The 18,777-nt window shown below is 41.9% G+C and overlaps 2 protein-coding genes across 7 annotated transcripts in view; both read right to left on the minus strand.

Annotated features, from left to right (window-relative positions):
• Positions 1-5,482: 5,482 nt before the first annotated feature.
• Positions 5,483-8,117, minus strand: TTC32 (tetratricopeptide repeat domain 32). The gene is made up of 3 exons (XM_055714291.1): positions 7,960-8,117; positions 7,723-7,883; positions 5,483-6,646 (listed from the first exon to the last, which is right to left on the minus strand). The coding sequence occupies exons 1-3, from the start codon at positions 8,079-8,081 to the stop codon at positions 6,519-6,521; spliced, it is 411 nt and encodes a 136-aa protein (XP_055570266.1). The 5' UTR covers positions 8,082-8,117; the 3' UTR covers positions 5,483-6,518.
• A 75-nt stretch (positions 8,118-8,192) lies between these two features.
• WDR35 (WD repeat domain 35) overlaps positions 8,193-18,777 on the minus strand; it is a 49,176-nt gene continuing 38,591 nt past the window's right edge. For 2 of the 6 annotated variants that reach the window (XM_055714286.1, XM_055714288.1), the window contains 8 exons: positions 17,787-17,933; positions 16,537-16,669; positions 15,453-15,563; positions 14,230-14,394; positions 13,099-13,239; positions 12,162-12,318; positions 10,498-10,738; positions 8,193-9,371 (listed from right to left, as the gene is read on the minus strand). In XM_055714286.1, coding sequence (XP_055570261.1) covers positions 9,224-9,371; positions 10,498-10,738; positions 12,162-12,318; positions 13,099-13,239; positions 14,230-14,394; positions 15,453-15,563; positions 16,537-16,669; positions 17,787-17,933 — 1,243 coding nt within the window. In that variant the 3' untranslated portion in view covers positions 8,193-9,223. Of the gene's footprint in view, positions 9,375-10,497; positions 10,739-12,161; positions 12,319-13,098; positions 13,240-14,229; positions 14,395-15,452; positions 15,564-16,536; positions 16,670-17,786; positions 17,934-18,777 lie in introns of all 6 variants that reach the window. The other 4 variants (XM_055714285.1, XM_055714287.1, XM_055714290.1 and 1 more) reach the window with 3 other exon arrangements.

Here is an 18,777-nt window from a genome sequence, read left to right on the forward strand (position 1 = left end):
TGGGACAAGAACAAGGGAACAGGCAGGGTTTGCCAGTCTCCTGGTCTAAGCTTGAGCCCATAACAGAGGGAAGAAAGAGAGCTACCTGCCAAGCCCAATACAGGTGGCATAGCTCTGGTGAAGATGCCAGCAGTAGAGCAGGGCACATTGGCGCTGGGTTGTAGCAGTTTGGGAACCAGGTGTTATTTCAACAGGTTTTCACCTGGATCATCCCAGTTTGAAGGAAAATGGACCTGAAATTTTAGAAACAAACACTAAGGCATAAATCACTACCATACTCCAATTTCTTCTGAAGGGTCCAAATCCTCCAAACTGTTAGGATTTACCTTATAGCTTCATCTGCCCTTGGAGAACCAAATCATCTGTGTGCTCCAGCCTCATTCCTTGCTTCACTGTGTATGTGTCTCCAACAGCACCTGAAGGCTCTGCTGTGCTGGCTGCTTTCTAAACGGTGCAACTAGACACGGGAGCTACCTCTTTCAGTGACCACCAGCACCATCTTGCTTGAAGCGAACAGATCAGGCAGTGGGACTCAGAACAGTACCACAACACTGGAAAGTGCTAGGATCAGCTAACAGGATTAGTAAATGTTGCCGCTCTATTGCCTCTCTGAAGTGGCTAGAAAACCAGAAAACAACCCAAGGTTGCAAAACTACACCTTGTTTCTTCCAGCTGTCGAAACAGGCATTTGCAGGCCACTAAAATTATTCCAGCCCTGATTACAGCCACTTCTTGTACTATTTCATAAAGCAAATGCCAATCCTCCCATGTGAATGTAAAATGCAGATCTGAAAAGTCAAATAAAAATACATACGAAGTAGTGTAAGTGCAGAACATCTCCTTGCTGATGTACACCAGTAACCAGCTGGTGTACCAACATTGGCTTCAAAGGGCCAAGCGTTCAGCTACTTAGGGCCTCTTCCACATGCAACACAATGGCATACTTTTTTTTCCCATTAACGCAGATTTTTGTCTGTAACATTGCATTGACCTGAGCATCTTGGAAACCTGTTAGTTCCTTACTTTCCTCTCACCTGCCCTAGTAAGGAAAAGGCTAAATCTACAAAATGGGATGAGACGGATGCTCTAACATGAGTAAAAAGGACAACTTACCTGGTATTTTGTTTTCCATGCCCACAGAAAACACTTTTTTTATTATTATTTTCCAGAGATCGAGGACAAACCAGACATGTGACCACCTGTAATCACTCTCGGGATGTGCCTACACTATAACTGAAGGTGTGCCTGCAGCACGAGTAGGTGTTCAACCACAGCGAGGAGGGGGCAATCGCACCGATGCCAATGCAGGCTAACATCCGCGCGTGTGCAGCCTCCAGTGGGTTTGCGCAGCTCCGGGCAGCCTCGATCCTCACAGGGTGGCTGGTTACACACGCTGGTTAGTGCACGTCCGTGGCACGCTTCCCAAAAGCTGCAGTCATGCCTGTAATGATTGCTGAATAAATGTGGTCTTAAAGCTGTATCTACCGAAGGACTAAGTTTTGTTAAAAGGAATCGGAGGGTACTGGGATCCCGAGACCCCCTTCAGCCGCAGCCTGGGACACCTTCCCCTCTGCTGTATCAGCAGCGCACTCTACTGTCCGGAGCGAGCACTGCAGAGTCAAGCAACCTCACTACATCCACACGTTCTCCAGGAGAGTTACGTTCCCCATTTTTAACGTTAACAGTAACAGACTCATCAGTTCAGGTTAACTCTTAATCTAAAAAATAGTCCTTTTGAAATACGTCAGATGAGAAGGTGGTTAAATAACGATGACTAAATGCTAGCTCTTCTTTTCCCACTGCTCACGGGACACTGTCAAGTTCCACGCAGATGAGCATCAGCTCTGGTGGTGCATCACTAAAGTTTGCTCACTGCAGTCTTGCGGAGTAGGTTCAGCTAAACTCATCTGCAGCCAGTGGGATATCCCAGATCCTTCCCTTTTGCCCTGGAAAGCCAGGAAAGGGTCCACCAGTGCTCCATACCCATCCACCCACTACCTGGCAGATGGGGAAACCTTCCTCTTCCACATATGTTGTGAGGGAAAGGGAGAAGGTGAGACAAACCCGCTTTCCCATTTCAACAGGATTTCAGGTTCCCACATTCTCACCGACAAGCCAGAGAAATTCCACATCCTTGGTTTCCTCCTCCTACCTTGGTTGCTGTTCACGGCAGATAAGGGTTTTTTTACACTGAATCACACAAGCCTGTTAGGGTTAGGCATTCACTGTTCAGCTTTGAGGGTGTCTTTCCAAAGATAAAATTCAGGCATGCTATTTCATAATGTATTGCTCTGCATCTAGGCTCCCCTGGGCTTACTGCCCCCCTCTCAGGTGCTGCAGGTGGAACTTCAGCACCTAACTCATGTCCTAGATGGCAGTTTTCAGGCCTATGGGATCAAACTCTTCCTTGGATTAGGCTTTCCACACCACTCCGGTCATACCGCCATAGGTGAACAAGCCTTCACGCAACAGCCAGTGTGGGGAAAATGAACTGGGAAGGTGCAAGAGAGAGGTTAAATGGACAGATACAGGCACACAGGAGTCCCCATACAGGTCTGGAAAGCACTGAACTTCAGATCAGCCTCTTCCATAATAATAGGAGTTAGGTTGAAACCTGCTGTTGTGATGTCTATGCCAGGGTTGTTCCAGCTGTCCCTTGCTGGGAGATGAAGGTATTCTTCAGGTGCATTTCGCAACCTTACCGTACAACAGAGACACGAGTGATGAAAAACCTGATGGTCATGGGCTGTAGGAAGCCATGCTGTGGACTCCATCCAATCCCCCCCTGCTCATGGACTAAAGGGATCCTACAAGTCTTGGAATCAGTTAATCTTCAGAAGCAGATGGGAGTTCAACTCAAATGATCACAACATGCTACTATGTGGGCCTCCACCTTGACCAGATCTCGAAGCACATTTTTTTCATAAAAAGCAACCAGTCCTTCCATCATGCATGAAAGCCACAGGCTGAGGTTGAATCCGTTCTACTGATCCAATCTCGCCTCTAATAAAAGAATTAGGTAGACCAACAATAATCTGCTAACATCTAAGAACACAGGGTATTATCCTTCTGCTAGCAATCCTCAGTTTCAAACACAGTTTTTGCCTGTTTCTGAATGCTTCCCTTGCTGATAGTCAGGGGAGAGCACAACCTGCATATCTGAGCTTGATTGTTAAAGGTATTCATTCCCCACAAAATTTGAATAGTGCACAGTTCACTATTAATTTACTTTTTAACAAGGTTACCTACTAAATGGGACAGTGCACAGCGCAGTTCTGTTTAACAGCAAAAGATTTTTGGGGTTTTAATACTGACTTACCTCTGTTGTCCACTTGGAGGGAAAGCACATGGAAGAGGAACATATTCTGGCCACTTGATGACCTAGCCCTTTCCTCTCCATGTGCTGCAGCTTTCCCTTCAGAATGGCCCTCCTTGTTCCCCACACTGCATCTCACATTAAACGTATATGAAACACTTCTCATACTGCGCTGTGCCCTGCTAACCTGGGATTTTGTCATCTTTTCCGACCCTTCTGCAAAAGCAAGCAAAAGGCCTTCCAACACTGCAAGGTGTGTGACAACTCCTCCTCCTGTGTTTCAGTAGAAGGACAAATAAGAGCACTAGGGGAAAGCATCGGGTGGTGTCACCCTTTGCCTTGTTTTCTGAGGAAGTAAGACCTAAAAGATGTTGTTCCAGATACTGAAGGAAAAAAAACCCAAACATTCTATAACGTATGAGGAAACCAAGTATTTTTTGTAAGTTTAGAGGTAAATCACCAGGTGAGAAAACTGTTACTTTATCCAAATTAATCCCAGCTACGGGAAACAAACTGAACAGAGGGGCTGCCAGTGAAGGCTGCGTCAAGAGTCAAGGGCTTTTGGAGAGTAGGTTTATAGGTAGGAAACCCCGGGAAAGCGGCTGTGAATTATTCACGTCTGAAACATTTCTGGCCAGCGTAAAGACACAAGTCAACGCACATTAGCAGCAACCACCTGTTGGACTTACTGGTCCAGTGCCATTACTTTGACTAGCAACTGCTTCGCAAGGGTGATGGAGTAGGCAGACAGGATTGGCCCGGACGCTCTACAGAGGTTTTTAATTTTCAAGCAGAGGCAACCCCTAAAGCCCGGGAAAGGCATGAAGCCACAGTACTCCGCATTGTGAAGCATCCAAAGCACACAAGCCCTGCCCTTTTTACAAGCTGAAAGGTTGTCTGAATTTCACGTGGAAACACTACATAAAAAGAATTTTACTACTCTTCATTAGACTTTTAATTCTTAAAGGATTATGAACAGGAAACCTTGCAGGACAAGGGCAGTTACTAAAAGCACATCCTTCTTTTCAAGATTTTAATTATTTTTTTTAATATCGATAATGGTGGTTTATACCCTTTCAAGCAGCCTGAGTAAACCACCACACGCTACTTAATAATTTCAGACTAAAAATCCCAGTTAGTCTTGTGATGTAAAGCCAGAGAACTAAGTGACTCATGTGTGCATGTGAAAGGGGAAAATATGAGAACCTTACTGGCAAAAACGACTTGAAAGAACTCCAAATTATGCTGAAATGCATCATGACGGTTCATCCTTTTACAGGAGAGAGAAGGAAATTTTGTGGAGAATCTGCAACAAAATTGCTCCCGGTCCAGTGAAACATTTCTGTGCCAATAACTAATGCATTAATAGTAATTAAGCCACATTCACAAAACAAGCTGGGAAGTATAAGGGATATTACCACTAGCATCTTTGTTTTCCAAGATACTTTTCTGCTGTTAATCTTTATTTTTATCTGTATTCTGTCACTTAGAGTGTTCTGTGCATAACTGCATCTGTGATCTCTCTCAAAGTAAAGTTCATAGGTCAAATTCAACTGTTCATACTGCCTCTTTAATTTCCTTGGTATGGCAAGTCAGGAACAGGTTTAGTTCTAGCTCACCTTCTCAACATCAATGAACAGTTGGTATGATTTTTCAATTTTTGAGACTGAGGTGGCATGAAACATGCCAAGTCCTTAAATTGCCAATGTTTTGGAGATCACAAAGATATAAAAATGGAAGCAAAGCACATGCCTAGTATATCCAGAAAAGTCAAAAATTAAACTTTTGCAAAAAATGGTCAGTTATGACATCACAGCCTGCTTTCCAAAGCCTAAATGGTTACATCCTGCTAACACACATTGTATTTATAAAACTTCAAAATGGCTGCTGTCAAGTGCACGAGGGGTAAATACAGCATTTTCTCAGCCCCGTACTTGAAATTTGCTCATTGGGTCTGTTTCAGTTTCATCCCAAAGCTGAAAACAATCTCAGTAAGGCTGCTGAGGAAGATGGTCAGAGCATCAAGTCTTCTCATGAGCCACCCAAAGACTGCCACCATCTTCAGTGAGCCCAGCACTTCTGCAGGCTCCAGGATCATCCATGGAGAAACACCATAAGAAGCAGAACTGTCATTAGCATAACTTATAGAAAAAAAAAATCCTCATACTCTTTTGATTGCCCACATGAGCATTTCTTTTATTAGAACTTGTATTGCTACGAACATGCAAGGATGTTTCTTGTGATGATTTACAGATTTCAGTAATAGTCCTTGCCCTCATTTGAGAAACAAAACTGCCTGGGTATTTCAGACAGTTCAATCAGAGAGATGTCACATATTTTTCAAGCAATTGACAAGGAGAAAGCCACAATTCCTACTGTGAATAGCCAAACTACATTCTCTACGACAAGATCTTTATCTCATGACTGTCTGTAAGAACTACATCTTCACTTTTATTTGTTCAATTATTAATGTCTCAAATACTTTCACAATAGGATTATTAAAAATAGGTATGCTCTGTTCCTACCTGTTCAGGTAACGTAAAACTACCCCTAAGAATGAGCGAACATACAAAAGTGACTGAATACTTATACCACATTCCTCATGCAAGGTACAGATGGTGTTACCTAAAAAGATCTCATTGTTTCTGTTAAGTGTTTCTTAATACAGAAAACACTCTAAGAAGAAAATCAGTTATCATAGCATCTCAATGACAACACCTCGTAACCGTTGTAACAATTGCACTTTTAGCATAAATCACGCTGACATTTAAAAGTGGACAAACACTATCAGTATTAAACCACTGTACTTCTCACAAGCTCCAATCTCAAGTATTTAAATGTTTTATATAGTTTGATTTTTCCTCCCCATGAACGACTATTTAAAACCATCTGTGAAAGAGTACAGGAACACAGTTTTAATAAAACTACAGATTTCATTTGCTGTTACTGAGCTTTCAACCTCTTTATGAAGTACTTCTATACAAAGTCTGTACAAGCATCTCACAGCCTTCCAGCATTATGCTTTTCCTCAACACTAACAATAGCCAAAAATAGTTTATTTCACAACCGTTACCCATTTTTAACTTATTTACCAAAGAATGAGGTTTCTTCAGTAGGTCATAACAGATGCAAGTGATCTTGTGTTTCATCCATTGAGAAAAATAACGTCTAGAAAAACATTTTCATACCACTAGCCACATTTTCAATAACCTCGCTTTTGTTTTTCTTCTTTATCAAGAATAGCCTGTTTTAGACTCAATGCAGCATCTTCAAACTGGGGGTTTAATTCTAATACTTTCCTGAAATCTTTCATGGCCTCATCAAAGCATCCTGTCCCAAAAAAAAAAAAAAAGGAAGAATTATCTTTCTGTAACTGCTCAAAGTCACAAACCACAACTGAATACCTCCTAATACTTTCACTAACAAAAAGTAGCAGCTGAACTTACTAGACCCACAATTGGATTCTCCAGAGGCCTAAGTGGGAGTCAAAGGTCTTCAGAGCAAGTAGCAGTGTGGTTCTGAACCTACAACAGGCTTAAGGCTCAAATCGGCCAGCTTATTCCCAGAGAAGCCCAAAGGCCCACATCACTAGCCAGATTGCCTTAAACCTGGAATACAGGCATACAGCTTCCCAGCTGATGCCTTGGTCAGGCTCCACTCTCCTAGTGTTCTCGCTAGTCCCTCACCTTCTGGATCTTAACTTTGCGCAGCCAAGCTCCAAGAAAAGGCACAATTTTCTTATGGTATATTCAAAACTTGGGCAGCAAACTCCCCAGAAATGGCGGACAGCCCACTGCAAGTTGAGAAGGCTGCGCTCACTATGGCTGCACCTGCTTCAGAGAAGCTTAATTTGGTTTAACGACATTGTTTGGAATTGGCTAGTTTTACCCCCAATGCAAATTTTTCCAAAACTGAAACTGCACCTTTCCCTCTTGGTTTTCCCAGAATAGCAGCATTTCAAATGACACAGCCGCACACCCGCAAGCTGGGATATCTAACTGCATACACAGGGCTGACTCACAGCTGAAACGTCCTGTGATTACTTGACAAAAACATTTTCCTGTCTGCACCCCCTGTTCCTGGTGTCACCTCTTACCCTCTCCCCCCCCACCCCCCATGCCAGGCAGGTGCCTCCATCTGCAAAACCGAGGGAATTACTCTCGGGCTCCCGGTGAACCCTGGGATAAACCAGCGCTCCGGGCTGCTCCCCGCCTCCGGGAGGGCTCCCTGCGGGGCGGGCGGCCCAGGCGGGAGGTGCGGGGGGCAGGCGGCGGACAGGCCGCGCCGGGCGAAGGGCCGCCGCTCGGCCAGCGGGGCCGCCCGGGTCGCTCTGCCCCGCCCCGGGTCAGCCGGGCCAAGGGCCCCGGGCCGCACGGCGCTGGCGTGCCCGACTGCGCGGCCCGTACCCAGCCGGTAGAGCACCAGGCCGCGGTTGTAGTAGGGCACTTCGAAGCCGGGCTGGCACTCGATGGCGGCCGTGTAGTCCTCGATGGCGGCGGCGAACTCCACCCGCAAGTACTTGATCTGGCCGCGGTCGTTGAGGGCCGTGGCGAGGTGGCGGCCGGCGCTGCGCGGGGACAGAGGGAGAGCGGCCGTTAGGGCGGGGCGGGCGCCAGCCTCGCGCCCCCCGCCCCGGCACGTACCCGGCGGCGGGCCCCGCGCAGCGGGCAATGAGGCGGCTGTAGAGCTCCTCCGCCGCCGCCAGCCGCCGCGCCGCCAGCTGCGCCTGCGCCGCCGCCAGCAGCTCCGCCGCCTCCCGCTCCATGGCGGCGCGGCGGCGGCGTCACGCGGGGCGGGCGCGGCCTCACGTCACGGCGTCACGTCACGGCGGCGGCCGGAAGGGCAGCGCGGGGGGACGGAGGGCCGCGGCGGGCCTGCCAGGGAGCGCGAAGCGCGCGGGGCGCACGGCGCGCCAGCGGACACGGCTGGGAAGGAGAAAGCAGCTCAAATACTGGGGGAAAACCCCTTTAGTGATATTAAACCTTTTCTTCACAGAACGGGGCTCACTGGTACCTGGGCCGCGCGTAGCCGGGGCCCGGCGCGCCCCTGCCGGAGCCGGCCCGGCGCCAGGGCAGAGACTCGGCTCCAGTAGTGCCACGGGACAGCGCAGCACTAAGCGAAACATTCCTTAAACCTCCGTGTGTAGCAAGGAGACAGTTCAGCTCCTGAAATCTGCTGAACAGATGGCAGCTGCTCTCTTCGAGCTACTTGGGGAAAAAAAAAAAACCCCACCCACACACAACAGCTTAATACCACATTCCAGCGCAAAGGCTCGTAGATGTTGTTAGTTGCAGTCCTCACCGGAGCTGAGGGACCCACAGGCAGACGGCGGCAAGGATGGGTAGATGTTTGCAAGCCCTTTATTGCTTGGCAAAAGAAAACTGCACAAATGTATGCCTAAACTAGTGTTACCACTCAATAGTACAAAACCATATACAACAATATTACCAGAAACACCGTGGCATTATTTCAACTTACAAATTACTTCCTTCAGAAAACTTGGAATTTTGAGAAAACCCAGTAATTTCCTATGGACTTACCTTTTACTCTGAGCAAGCTCCACCTTTTTTGTATTAAGATTAACCTACATTCAATTTGCATGGTTTTGAAACTAGGCTCAATTTACAGTTAGAAGACAATGCTTTTACCTTAAGCCCTTGTAAAAAAAATTAACAAAAAGATCAAATTCATTAACACAGTCCTTTCTTCGCATAAAGGGAACAAGTGAAGGTTTTCACTTGTGGCCTTTTCTGTTTTGTTTTTTTAAATGTTTCTCTAATAGTGGTACTGCCTGTTAGCATACACCACACTTGTGATGTATTTTAAAATACAAGTACATTGGTAACATTGTATTTTTAGGAGGCATAACAGATAACGAAGATAATCAGTCCTTTATCCTGTGCTATATTATATTGTGCTGTGGCACAGAGGACAGAAGTTATAATTGCTTGCTTCTTTGGCTTTCATACAGTGCTTACACACACTGCACATCCAGAATCGATACTCCAGGATAGGGTCTCCCGTTGCAACACATATAGGAAGTTTCCCATCGCCACTGCTGGGGGGGCGGGGGCAGAGAAAAGAAAAGAAAGACACAGAAGAGTAAATAAAGCTGAAAGAATAAAAACACAGTCTTAAAACAGCAACAAACACTTGTTTTGTAGAAATTTGCAAAACAGCATAAATAGCAAATTGTGTGTCTACAGCTAGTTACACAACTTGTGGTGCTCTTTTGTAAAAGACTGGTTCACTATTCAAATGTGTGCCACTTTTTGCTTAGTAGTTATTAAATCACTTAACACCTCACTTAACACAGCCACATATGTAAATCTTCACACAATAAAATGTACACCCCCAGAACCACAGGGTTAACAAATCAGGACCAGCAGAACCAAAAGATTAAGTGAAAAGAAGCTGTGAAGGTCATATTAAGGTCCAATTAGATGCCTGCACTATGATTACATTTACTCCTCTGAAGAGTCAACATGAAAACTGCTAGTGAGACTCTATACACCTGCACAGTAAAATCAAACAATACTGGTTAAAACCCTATTCATTAAAAAGAAAATTAATTACAAAGAAAATTTCATAACAAATTTCCATACAAATTCCGTGCTGTTAGCAGGAAACATGTCAGACGCTATTATAGGCACAGCCAACACAAGGACTTAAAGCGTGCCCTTCATATTCTGATTCTTTCACTTCACAAATCTGTATGGTGTGGAAAGATTAGTATGTGTAATTCAGAAAACAGTGGAGACTTAGTGGTTAATGATAGTTAAACATTCACTTGTTGATATTTGCATCATATCAGGATGGTGATGCAAACGGCAACATCATTATTTTAACGGCATGGGACACCTTATCAGAAGTCTTAAAACTCCTGTGCTCTGTCTGCATGCATTTCAGATTAAGATGAAGTTATATCTTTACGGCAGTTCCTCAAATACATTCAGTGTCTATTCTCCCAAATAAAAACAGTCACTGTCTATTCTCCCAAATAAAACTGTGGTGTATTTCTGCACACTGGCTAATACCTGCATCATTCTGGCCTAGTATCTGGGTTGAGCAACAAAGCACCTTATTAACGTGGTCACACAGAACTTGCTAAAACGCAAAATACACACAATAGCAGAAAAAACTGCTAGTATTAGTACAGTATCACATAAATACAAACCCACCTCTCAAGCACATCATCCAGATCAGATTTTTTGTTATACTTTGAACTATGTCTCGTGAATATCTCTAGAGCAAGGTCTTCAAACTGTTGCCGCTGCTCTGGCCTAAGAGTTTCCAAGGATTCTAGTTTAACAAAGGCTTTTGAACAAATATCAAATGCTCTGTTTGCACATGCACAGAGTGCCAAAAGGGAATAGATTTCAACTGCAGGGATAATGTCTTCATAATCCTGCAAATGAAGAGCTAAGAAATAAAGGGGGGGGGGGGGGGGGGGGAAGAAAAAGAGTCCAAGGAAGTTATTGCATATCTTCCAAGAAGTGCAGACATGTGTATGAAATATTTACTACTAGCAGAATCATAGGATGGCTTGGGTTGGAAGGGACCTTCTAGATCACCTACAGTTCCAATCCCCCTGCCATGAACAGGGTCACCTTCCACTAGACCAGGTTGCTCAAAGCCCCATCCAGCCTGGCCTTGAGCACTGCCAGGGATGGGGCACCCACAGCTTCGCTGGGCAACATGTGCCACTGCCCTTGCCACCCTTGGAATTTCTTCCTAATACCTAATCTAAATCTGCCCTCTTTCATCTTAAAACCGTTATGCCCCTTGTCTTATCACTACATGCCCTTCTAAAAAGTCCCTCTCCAGCTTTCTTGCAGGCCCCCTTTAGGTACTGGAAGGCTGCTATAAGGTGTCCCTGGAGTCTTCTTTTCTCCGCAGTGAACAACCCCAACTCTCTCAGCCTGTCTTCATAGGAGAAGTGCCCAGCCCTCTGATTGTCTTTCTGGCCCCACTGTGAACTCACTCCAACAGGTCCATATCCTTCTTATGTTGGGGGCCCTAGAGCTGGATGCAGTACTCTAGGCAGGGTGTCATGAGAGCAGAGTCAAGGGGAAGATTCACCTCCCTCAACCTGCTGGCCCTGTTTCTTTTGATGCAGCCCAGGGTACGGTTGGCTGTCTGGGCTGCAAGCACACATTGCCGGCTCATGCTAAGCTTCTCATCCACCAACACCCCCAAGTAATTCTCCCCAGAGCTGCTCTCAACCCTTTCTCCACCCAGCCTGTATTTGTGCTTGGGATTGCCACAACCCATGTGCACAACCTTGCATTTGGGAGACAGTATTAATCTTACAAATTGGACACAATGAACAAAAGTCTTTTCATTGACATGACTACAAATCATGCATGGTTCAACACTTTTCAAAAATAAATAAAAATAAGGAGATATGACTGGGAAATTCAAGTGTCTTTTTGAGACACTTTTTTTTAAAAAATATGTTAGAAGTATTTGAAATGGACCTTCATTACTTGGACAAAGAATTATTTGCTTCTCTGACTCCCACAAGTTTTTTTATGAAGCTCTCCAGGGAGCCCTTATGTGAATTCAGGCATGCATGCCTTATGATTTAAAGACAAACGAAACAGTCAACAGAACATCTACAGATATTGCCCAGTTTAACCTAACTAATAAGTTAGATTTGCATTGTACTCCAAGACCTTCCAGGTATCTTGACTGCAGCCATATTTAATGCATTATATGGTTGTTTTGAATTCCATGGATCTAGCAAGAATAGAATAATGTACCAACTATAAATGAAATTATGTGCTGTGCAGGTCTGTAAAATTAGAACACTTTCTTTACAAGGTTAAAAATTAAGCCCTACCTGTTTTAAGTGCTGCATCTACAGAACCTTTATAGAGCTGTCTTTGTGCAAGTATGAAAAAATGGTAAGCCTCAGCTCCTCGCCAAGCATTGTCTGCAAAGCGATTAGTTGAAGAAAGAACATCTTCTTCCAGCAAACCAGCCAAAGCTGAAGCAGTCTGAAAACAAAGTGGTATCACAAGTAATTTTTATATGAAACAGATTCAGCAGGAAATGGGGATATATGAAAAGAACTTTTCTGTACTTGGTGATTACACCACTGTGTGTGTTAACTAGGGAAAATATAAATACAGGGACCTAAAGTGAACATTGTTAGACATTTTATACAATGCATAGGCAGAACATATGGTGCAGATTGTCAAAGATAAATATCATATACATGTGTACAAATATATTCTGTGCACATCTGCAGACTCGTTCATAGTTTGGATTAATATTGCATTTCAACACCAGGTTTCTTAAAACTTTGTTTAAACTATTTAATTTGTACATAAGAACATAAAAGTGTGACCAGGAAAAAAAAAAATATCTTCCATTCGCTTTCCCCATATCTGAGCCATCTCCCCTGCTAAATTAGAGCCAACATAATCTCATCACAGATCTCTCTTTGGGATTGATACTTCTAAATGGGGGGAGGGGGGGAATATCTGGAGTTTTAGTATGATTTTCACTGTTTAGTGAAAATATTAAGAACACCACATTAAACTTAGGAAGAAAAAAATATGTAAATACATATTATTTAAATCTCTTAAAACAATACTTCAAACATGATGTTTTCATGGAAAACTTGCTTTAATGAAAGCTTTGTTCTTAGCAGGAAAAAGGGTTATTAAAAAAACATAATAGCCGCACATGAAGATAGCTTTATTTATTCTGATTAGGTAGCACATAACAGAATTCAGAAAGAAAAAAAAAAAAAAAAAAAAAGACACTCTTACCTCTGAACTTTTTTCTTTAACTCTTCCCCTTTGTGCATTTTGCATTTGTTCATGACACTGTTCTATAAGTAAGGCTGATAATACGTAAAGCTTTTTAACTCGTAAAGGCTTTGTCCTTTTCTTTGATTCTTCATCTGCAATCTTAAAAACAAAACCAAGGAATTTAATGTAGATTTAAAAACCGAAAAAAAATATTAAAAGAGCTGCTTCATTTTCTTGGACAATTGCATGTTGGTACAGACCTAGGAAATCATGCCAAAAGCGATTCTGCATTTGAATGTAATAATTTAGACTGCGAACAAAACTATAAATGAAAACGTCAAAGTGAAGTATGCACATTATTCTATATTTATTTAGCTAACAAGTATATAGAGCCATATTCTTGGGAAGGATAAATCAGTGTAACCACGTATAAAGTCTATTGACTTAATATAAAAATAAACTAAAAAATAGCAATTTTGAAACACTGAAGTTTCAGAAATACATAGCTTTCAATAAGGTCTGGTGGTTTTCCTGGAAAAAATGGCTTTTGAAAGCAATATATATAATTTACTATAAAAATTACATACCAGTTACAGACTTCAAGTGCTACGTACAGAAATCTCTGTAGCCAAACCAAACCTGAGCAACTTCTTTATCTTAAAAGCGTATCACAGCAGTTTGTTGAAGGTATCAATTGAAGAAATACAAAAATTTAACTTCTAGTTAATGACGCTGCAATTTTTAAAAATAAAGGAGATAAAACTAATCCACACAACATATAAAATAATGTGGACATTGCACCCAGGCCAGTCTACGTTACTTGTTTACTAGGCAATGGAGGGCAGCAGGACATTTTCTGTGGTCCAGTTCATCTCATTCTGAAGTGAAAGTCTCAAAATTAATCAGAGGGCTTGTGTCCTGAAAGTCTCCTCTCCCCTGCCCACACAGTACATCCAGGGTAGCTATTTAAGATAGAGATACCTGAATTTAGGAGTTGGATTAATCTTTGCAGTATCCTGTATAATGGCATCTGCTTATTGCCTGGACTTTGTTAACACTAAAATAACCCCAGGAAAATAAAAGTAGCATGGAAATAATAAGAGCTAGTCCAAAAACCCAGTTTTAACACAAAAATAAAACCTGCAATACCTTGAACATGAGTTTAGCAGCTTCAAAGAAATAATTGGCTTTACGATAGAGTTCTATAGCATCAAGGATTTTATTCTTTTCCAATAAATGACTTGCATATCTGGCTAACAAGGATCCGATCTCTTTCATATTGTGATTTTTAGCCAGCTCCACAGCTTTATTCCACTAGAAACAAAAGCAGACAATTATCAACCTCATTTTTTCAAATACATTCTCAGAACAAGCTGGTTATCTGTGAATAGGTTGCAACATTTGTTTGCAATACTTCATCACCATTTAGAACCAGGCTACTAAAAAATGAAAAGTAAAAAGCAGGAGAATACAAATGCTAACATCATTGCCAGTCATGTGATACAGCAGGCCTGTGAGACAAATGCTGAACCTCTGTCCAAAACCACATATAAAGCAGTTGCTTCTGCTTTGGTAAAAGCTTTGCAAAATCACTTCACAGCTGCTCGTAAGTGGACACGTGGATTTCAATACTTCTGGTATTCCCAAAACCCAGACTCTCAAAAGCATGTCTAAAAGAGGACTTCAGCCCATAAGCTTAAGGCAAAAACAGTAACAATTTACTTACCCTTCTATACACCTCATTTTGTCTGTGAGTTTTCCTGATCTTCAACAGTTTGGCTACTGTGTTTGCCCCAATCAGAAGTCTGTCAGGACTGAGAAACTTGGCTGAATCTGACACCTAATAGCCCTTCAGATCCATAAACTAGGAAACTGTTCACATAAATCCAGCACCAGGCAGACCTGCCATTCCCATACATCAAGTTCCTCATAGCCATACTCAGTTTCTCTCTTATTCGTGTTGACACAGTTGCACAGGTGAGTCACACTGGGGAACAGCTCTAGCCGTAAACATACCGATTGTTTTTCAGATTGGTTCTTTTCCAGCTACATCCTAATGCAGCCACAAATGTATTTGCATCAGTACAAGGAAAGAGGGGGATGTGGAAAATGAACAGCCAGAAGCTATCCAGTCTTCCTCCCATTCCATCAGGAGGCAGCACGGCCTGGCTCTACAAAGGCCACAAATATCTGTATGCTGAGCATGCTTACCACACACAGACATACTGGCTTAAGCCCTGAAGTATGTGTTTTCCAGAAATCACAACAAATCATCAGACACTTAACAAGGGCTTCTATTTAACCAGGCACCAGGATAGAAATGTCACTATTAAATTGGTATCAGTAAAGCAGATTATCTACTGCTGTTTTACCTGGTTGAGATGTACACAGGTATCCACCGCATCCTTTGGTCGATTACATTTCAGAAAGGCTGACACAGCTTGTTCACACATCCCCACTCTTACAAACATATAAGCTATATCCTGCAAAAAGCATCAGCACCATGTTAAATTCACTTCCAGATTTTTAGTACTTTGTGTAGCAACTGCAATACTATTAAATTCTTGTTTAATTTAATTCCATGAAGTTGGGGGAAAAGGGTTGTTTGCTTCATGGATTCTGTGACAACACCACACACAGTTGTAAATCTTAGAACAGCGTGCTACTTTCACACACTGCCTCTAAACATAAAAAAACCCAAAAGATACTTAAGTTGGGGTTTTTTTCAAATCAAATCATACCAGAAGGACTGTGCTCTTATTATTTAGAATATTTTAAGAAATTTCACTATTATAAAGAGGTTTAAAAGAAAGTGCCATGTCTTGCTTTGTTCAAACAACTGGAAATGGCTTTAAGTAAGCATGTTTTGCATCTTTCAAGCATTTTGGAATAATCGTATCATAGTTTTAAATTAGCTACTACTTAGTAGGTCATTTCAGGCTATACCACCTACTTTCCCTCCTTTCAGCAGAGTATCTTCTATTTACCTTGTACATTAGCATTCCCACCAGAGCTACCATGTAAGAAATTAAACCAGAAATAGCAACCAGGAAGAATTTGGGGAAAACAAACCCCAGTGCAGACAAGAGGACAAAAGCAAATCTAAAGTAAGTATCCAGCCATAAGGAGTGACTTCTCAGTAAAGCATAGCTATTAGAGAGAAATGCCACAATTTGGGGAGGAAAGCAGTAAATTATGACTTAGCCATGTGGCCATAAACTGTGATGAATAATCAGGTCTTTCTGGGAACCTGGACAATTGGGGAAAGGAAGAATGGTGGAATATGAAAACAACAGTAATACTGGTGATCAATACCAAAGTAACACCATTATGCTTAAGTGAGTATGTCTTATATTGCATTCTTTTTCTCCTTCTTTCTTAACCCTCCCAAGACGGGAAATTTTAAATAAATAGTTGAACATAAGACAATGAAAAATAAAGGTACTTTTTGCTTACAGGGAGCAATTTATTATTCTCTGGAAGCGAGTTAGCTAGATTCTCCAGTCCTTGGTAGTCCTCTAGCATGTAGTAACATTCAGCTAAACGTTCCTGGTTTCGTCCTTGCACATAGTACTGTACAGCATTTAACCTAATAAGAAAAAAAATAATAATATGGCAGCTTGTGATATATAAAAACATAGGTAACTTTGCTTGAAAAAGCTTTCGTAGCTAGACTTTCACTTTTTCTGAAATGGACTAAAATTTTCAGAGATCATTATATTGGAGTGATAACAAGATTGATTCTCTGACTAGCATAAGGTTAGGAAATCAAGGAATCTTAAAATGGTATTCCCACATCTGCACAGATCATAGCTGATAATGGACAACAACTTACAACTAAACTTTCACAAAAGGGCTTTAATGTCATGCCTCCATATTTTAAAAATGCAAGCACTAAGATCTCCAAGACCATTCTCCAAAGTTACCTAAAGCATCTAAAAATCAACTTTCAAAATCTAATCACAAGTTTTCAACCGCTTTCGGACCCAAGTTCTTTGTGTTAATATAGTCTGGGTAATTGCAATTCATAGGAGAGCTATGGAACTCTATAAGGCAGAGCATTCCGGATGTTAAAAGTTTACATGGGCGTAGAAGGAAACAAGAAAGGGTCATGAAAGAAACTTTCTCTGCAAGTTGTTAACTATGAAGATGTCACTTCTGGCTCAGTCAGTACCTGACTGCAAAATGCATTCTTGAGAAATAATGTTACATGTGTGCACTGTTCTTAAAACCTTCCTTGGGTGCCTGGAGACAGATCCAGGTCAGAGAGAACTCCGGACCTTTCCAAATATTTGTAGGTTTAAGCATTCTAGAAAGCTTGTGGTTAGTTTTGAAATTCATTGATGTTTAATAATTCTCTCCTGCTCTTAATTGATTATTTTTTCTTTAATACTTTCTATAAACAGTCCAATACAACTGTATAGGTATTTCTTTTCCCCTCCTCTCCTTTGAAGAAGACAGACTTCTGGCAAAACTGAGATTAATCACATTCATTCTTTAAAGAGTTGATCAACAGCTATCTGTTTAAAGGTACATGCAGTGATAGAACCATAAAGGTCTGAGCTAAATCTCACAATTCCAAAGTTATCCCATATATTGCATCTTGACTTTCCTGATGTCTGTCCCTCATCATAAATTAAGGCTTGTCATCATTTTTATGATTTCCTTTGTAATTTCCTTCTTACTAGTTCCCCTACAGAACATACCATTTCTGACGGTCTGCAAAATAATCTCCAATAGCATTGTGTGCTTGTTCAAGAAGGGCATCATCTGAATCACCTGAGCCAGTTTTCAATAGCTGCAGTACTCGAAACCAATCTCCCAGTTTTATCCGAAGTCCAATGGCAAGATCTCTAGTATAAACAGAACATAGCAGGAAAGTCAGACAACAAAATAGCTAACAAAATCTTGAGAAAAGCATCCAAAAGTATTTTCATGTTCATAACCTACATTGCAGGTATCACAGTGATCGTTGTTTACAATTTAAACAGTATTCCATAAAAGCAAATACTCAGAGAGCTCACAGGTTATACTATATGCATGCACTTCCCTATTAGCCATACTCCTGTATGAGCAGTTAAATGAACAGCCAGCAAGACAATGGGGCTGATGTTACTTCAGGTTTCCTCTTAATTTGGTATACCCTTTATCTTTCACTGCTGACCGCTACAATAGATGGCAGCAGCTACAGGAGGCTAAAAGTAGAAGGGAGATTGACGGAAAAGGCCAAGGAGCAAGGAATATAAATAATAAAGCTAAATCTGAGATGTAACAGAATGGATTTTAGAGACTTCTTTCAGATTCAAGATGACTTTGGATGACAGAGAAAGGACTCTGAAAAGTCTTTCCTTTTTATTATTCACGCATATATATGACCCACCATTTGTCTAGCATGGATTTTTTTCACCATATAGAATAATTCTATAGTACTTCATAAAGAACTAATTTGCAGATGCATAAAAAATAAATGGGAGAGATCTATACACTTCTTTAAAAAATGCCCTAAACTTACAACTGAGTTAAGGAAGGCAGCAGCAAGACAGTGCAGTCAGCTAAGTAAGAGTATCTATGTAAAAAAATCTAAAATTGTATTTGAAAAATAAATCTATTTCAGCCTGATTTATGATATGTCATTATGAAGATTTTTCTAGTGGTGAGGAGACAGGTCAATACAGAATTCCCATATTCTTGTAGCTG

This window comes from Falco cherrug, chromosome 6 (genome assembly GCF_023634085.1).
Source record: "Falco cherrug isolate bFalChe1 chromosome 6, bFalChe1.pri, whole genome shotgun sequence".
In the NCBI taxonomy this organism is placed as follows: Eukaryota; Metazoa; Chordata; class Aves; order Falconiformes; family Falconidae; genus Falco; species Falco cherrug.

Coding starts and splice junctions, on each gene's coding strand:
- TTC32 (XM_055714291.1), bottom strand. CDS start 8,081: ATGGAGCGGGAGGCGGCGGAGCTGCTGGCGGCGGCGCAGGCGCAGCTG. Junction 7,884..7,959: donor TGCGCGGGGCCCGCCGCCGG/GTACGTGCCGGG, acceptor GTCCCCGCGCAG/CGCCGGCCGCCACCTCGCCA. Junction 6,647..7,722: donor CCTGGTGCTCTACCGGCTGG/GTACGGGCCGCG, acceptor TTTTTGGGACAG/GATGCTTTGATGAGGCCATG.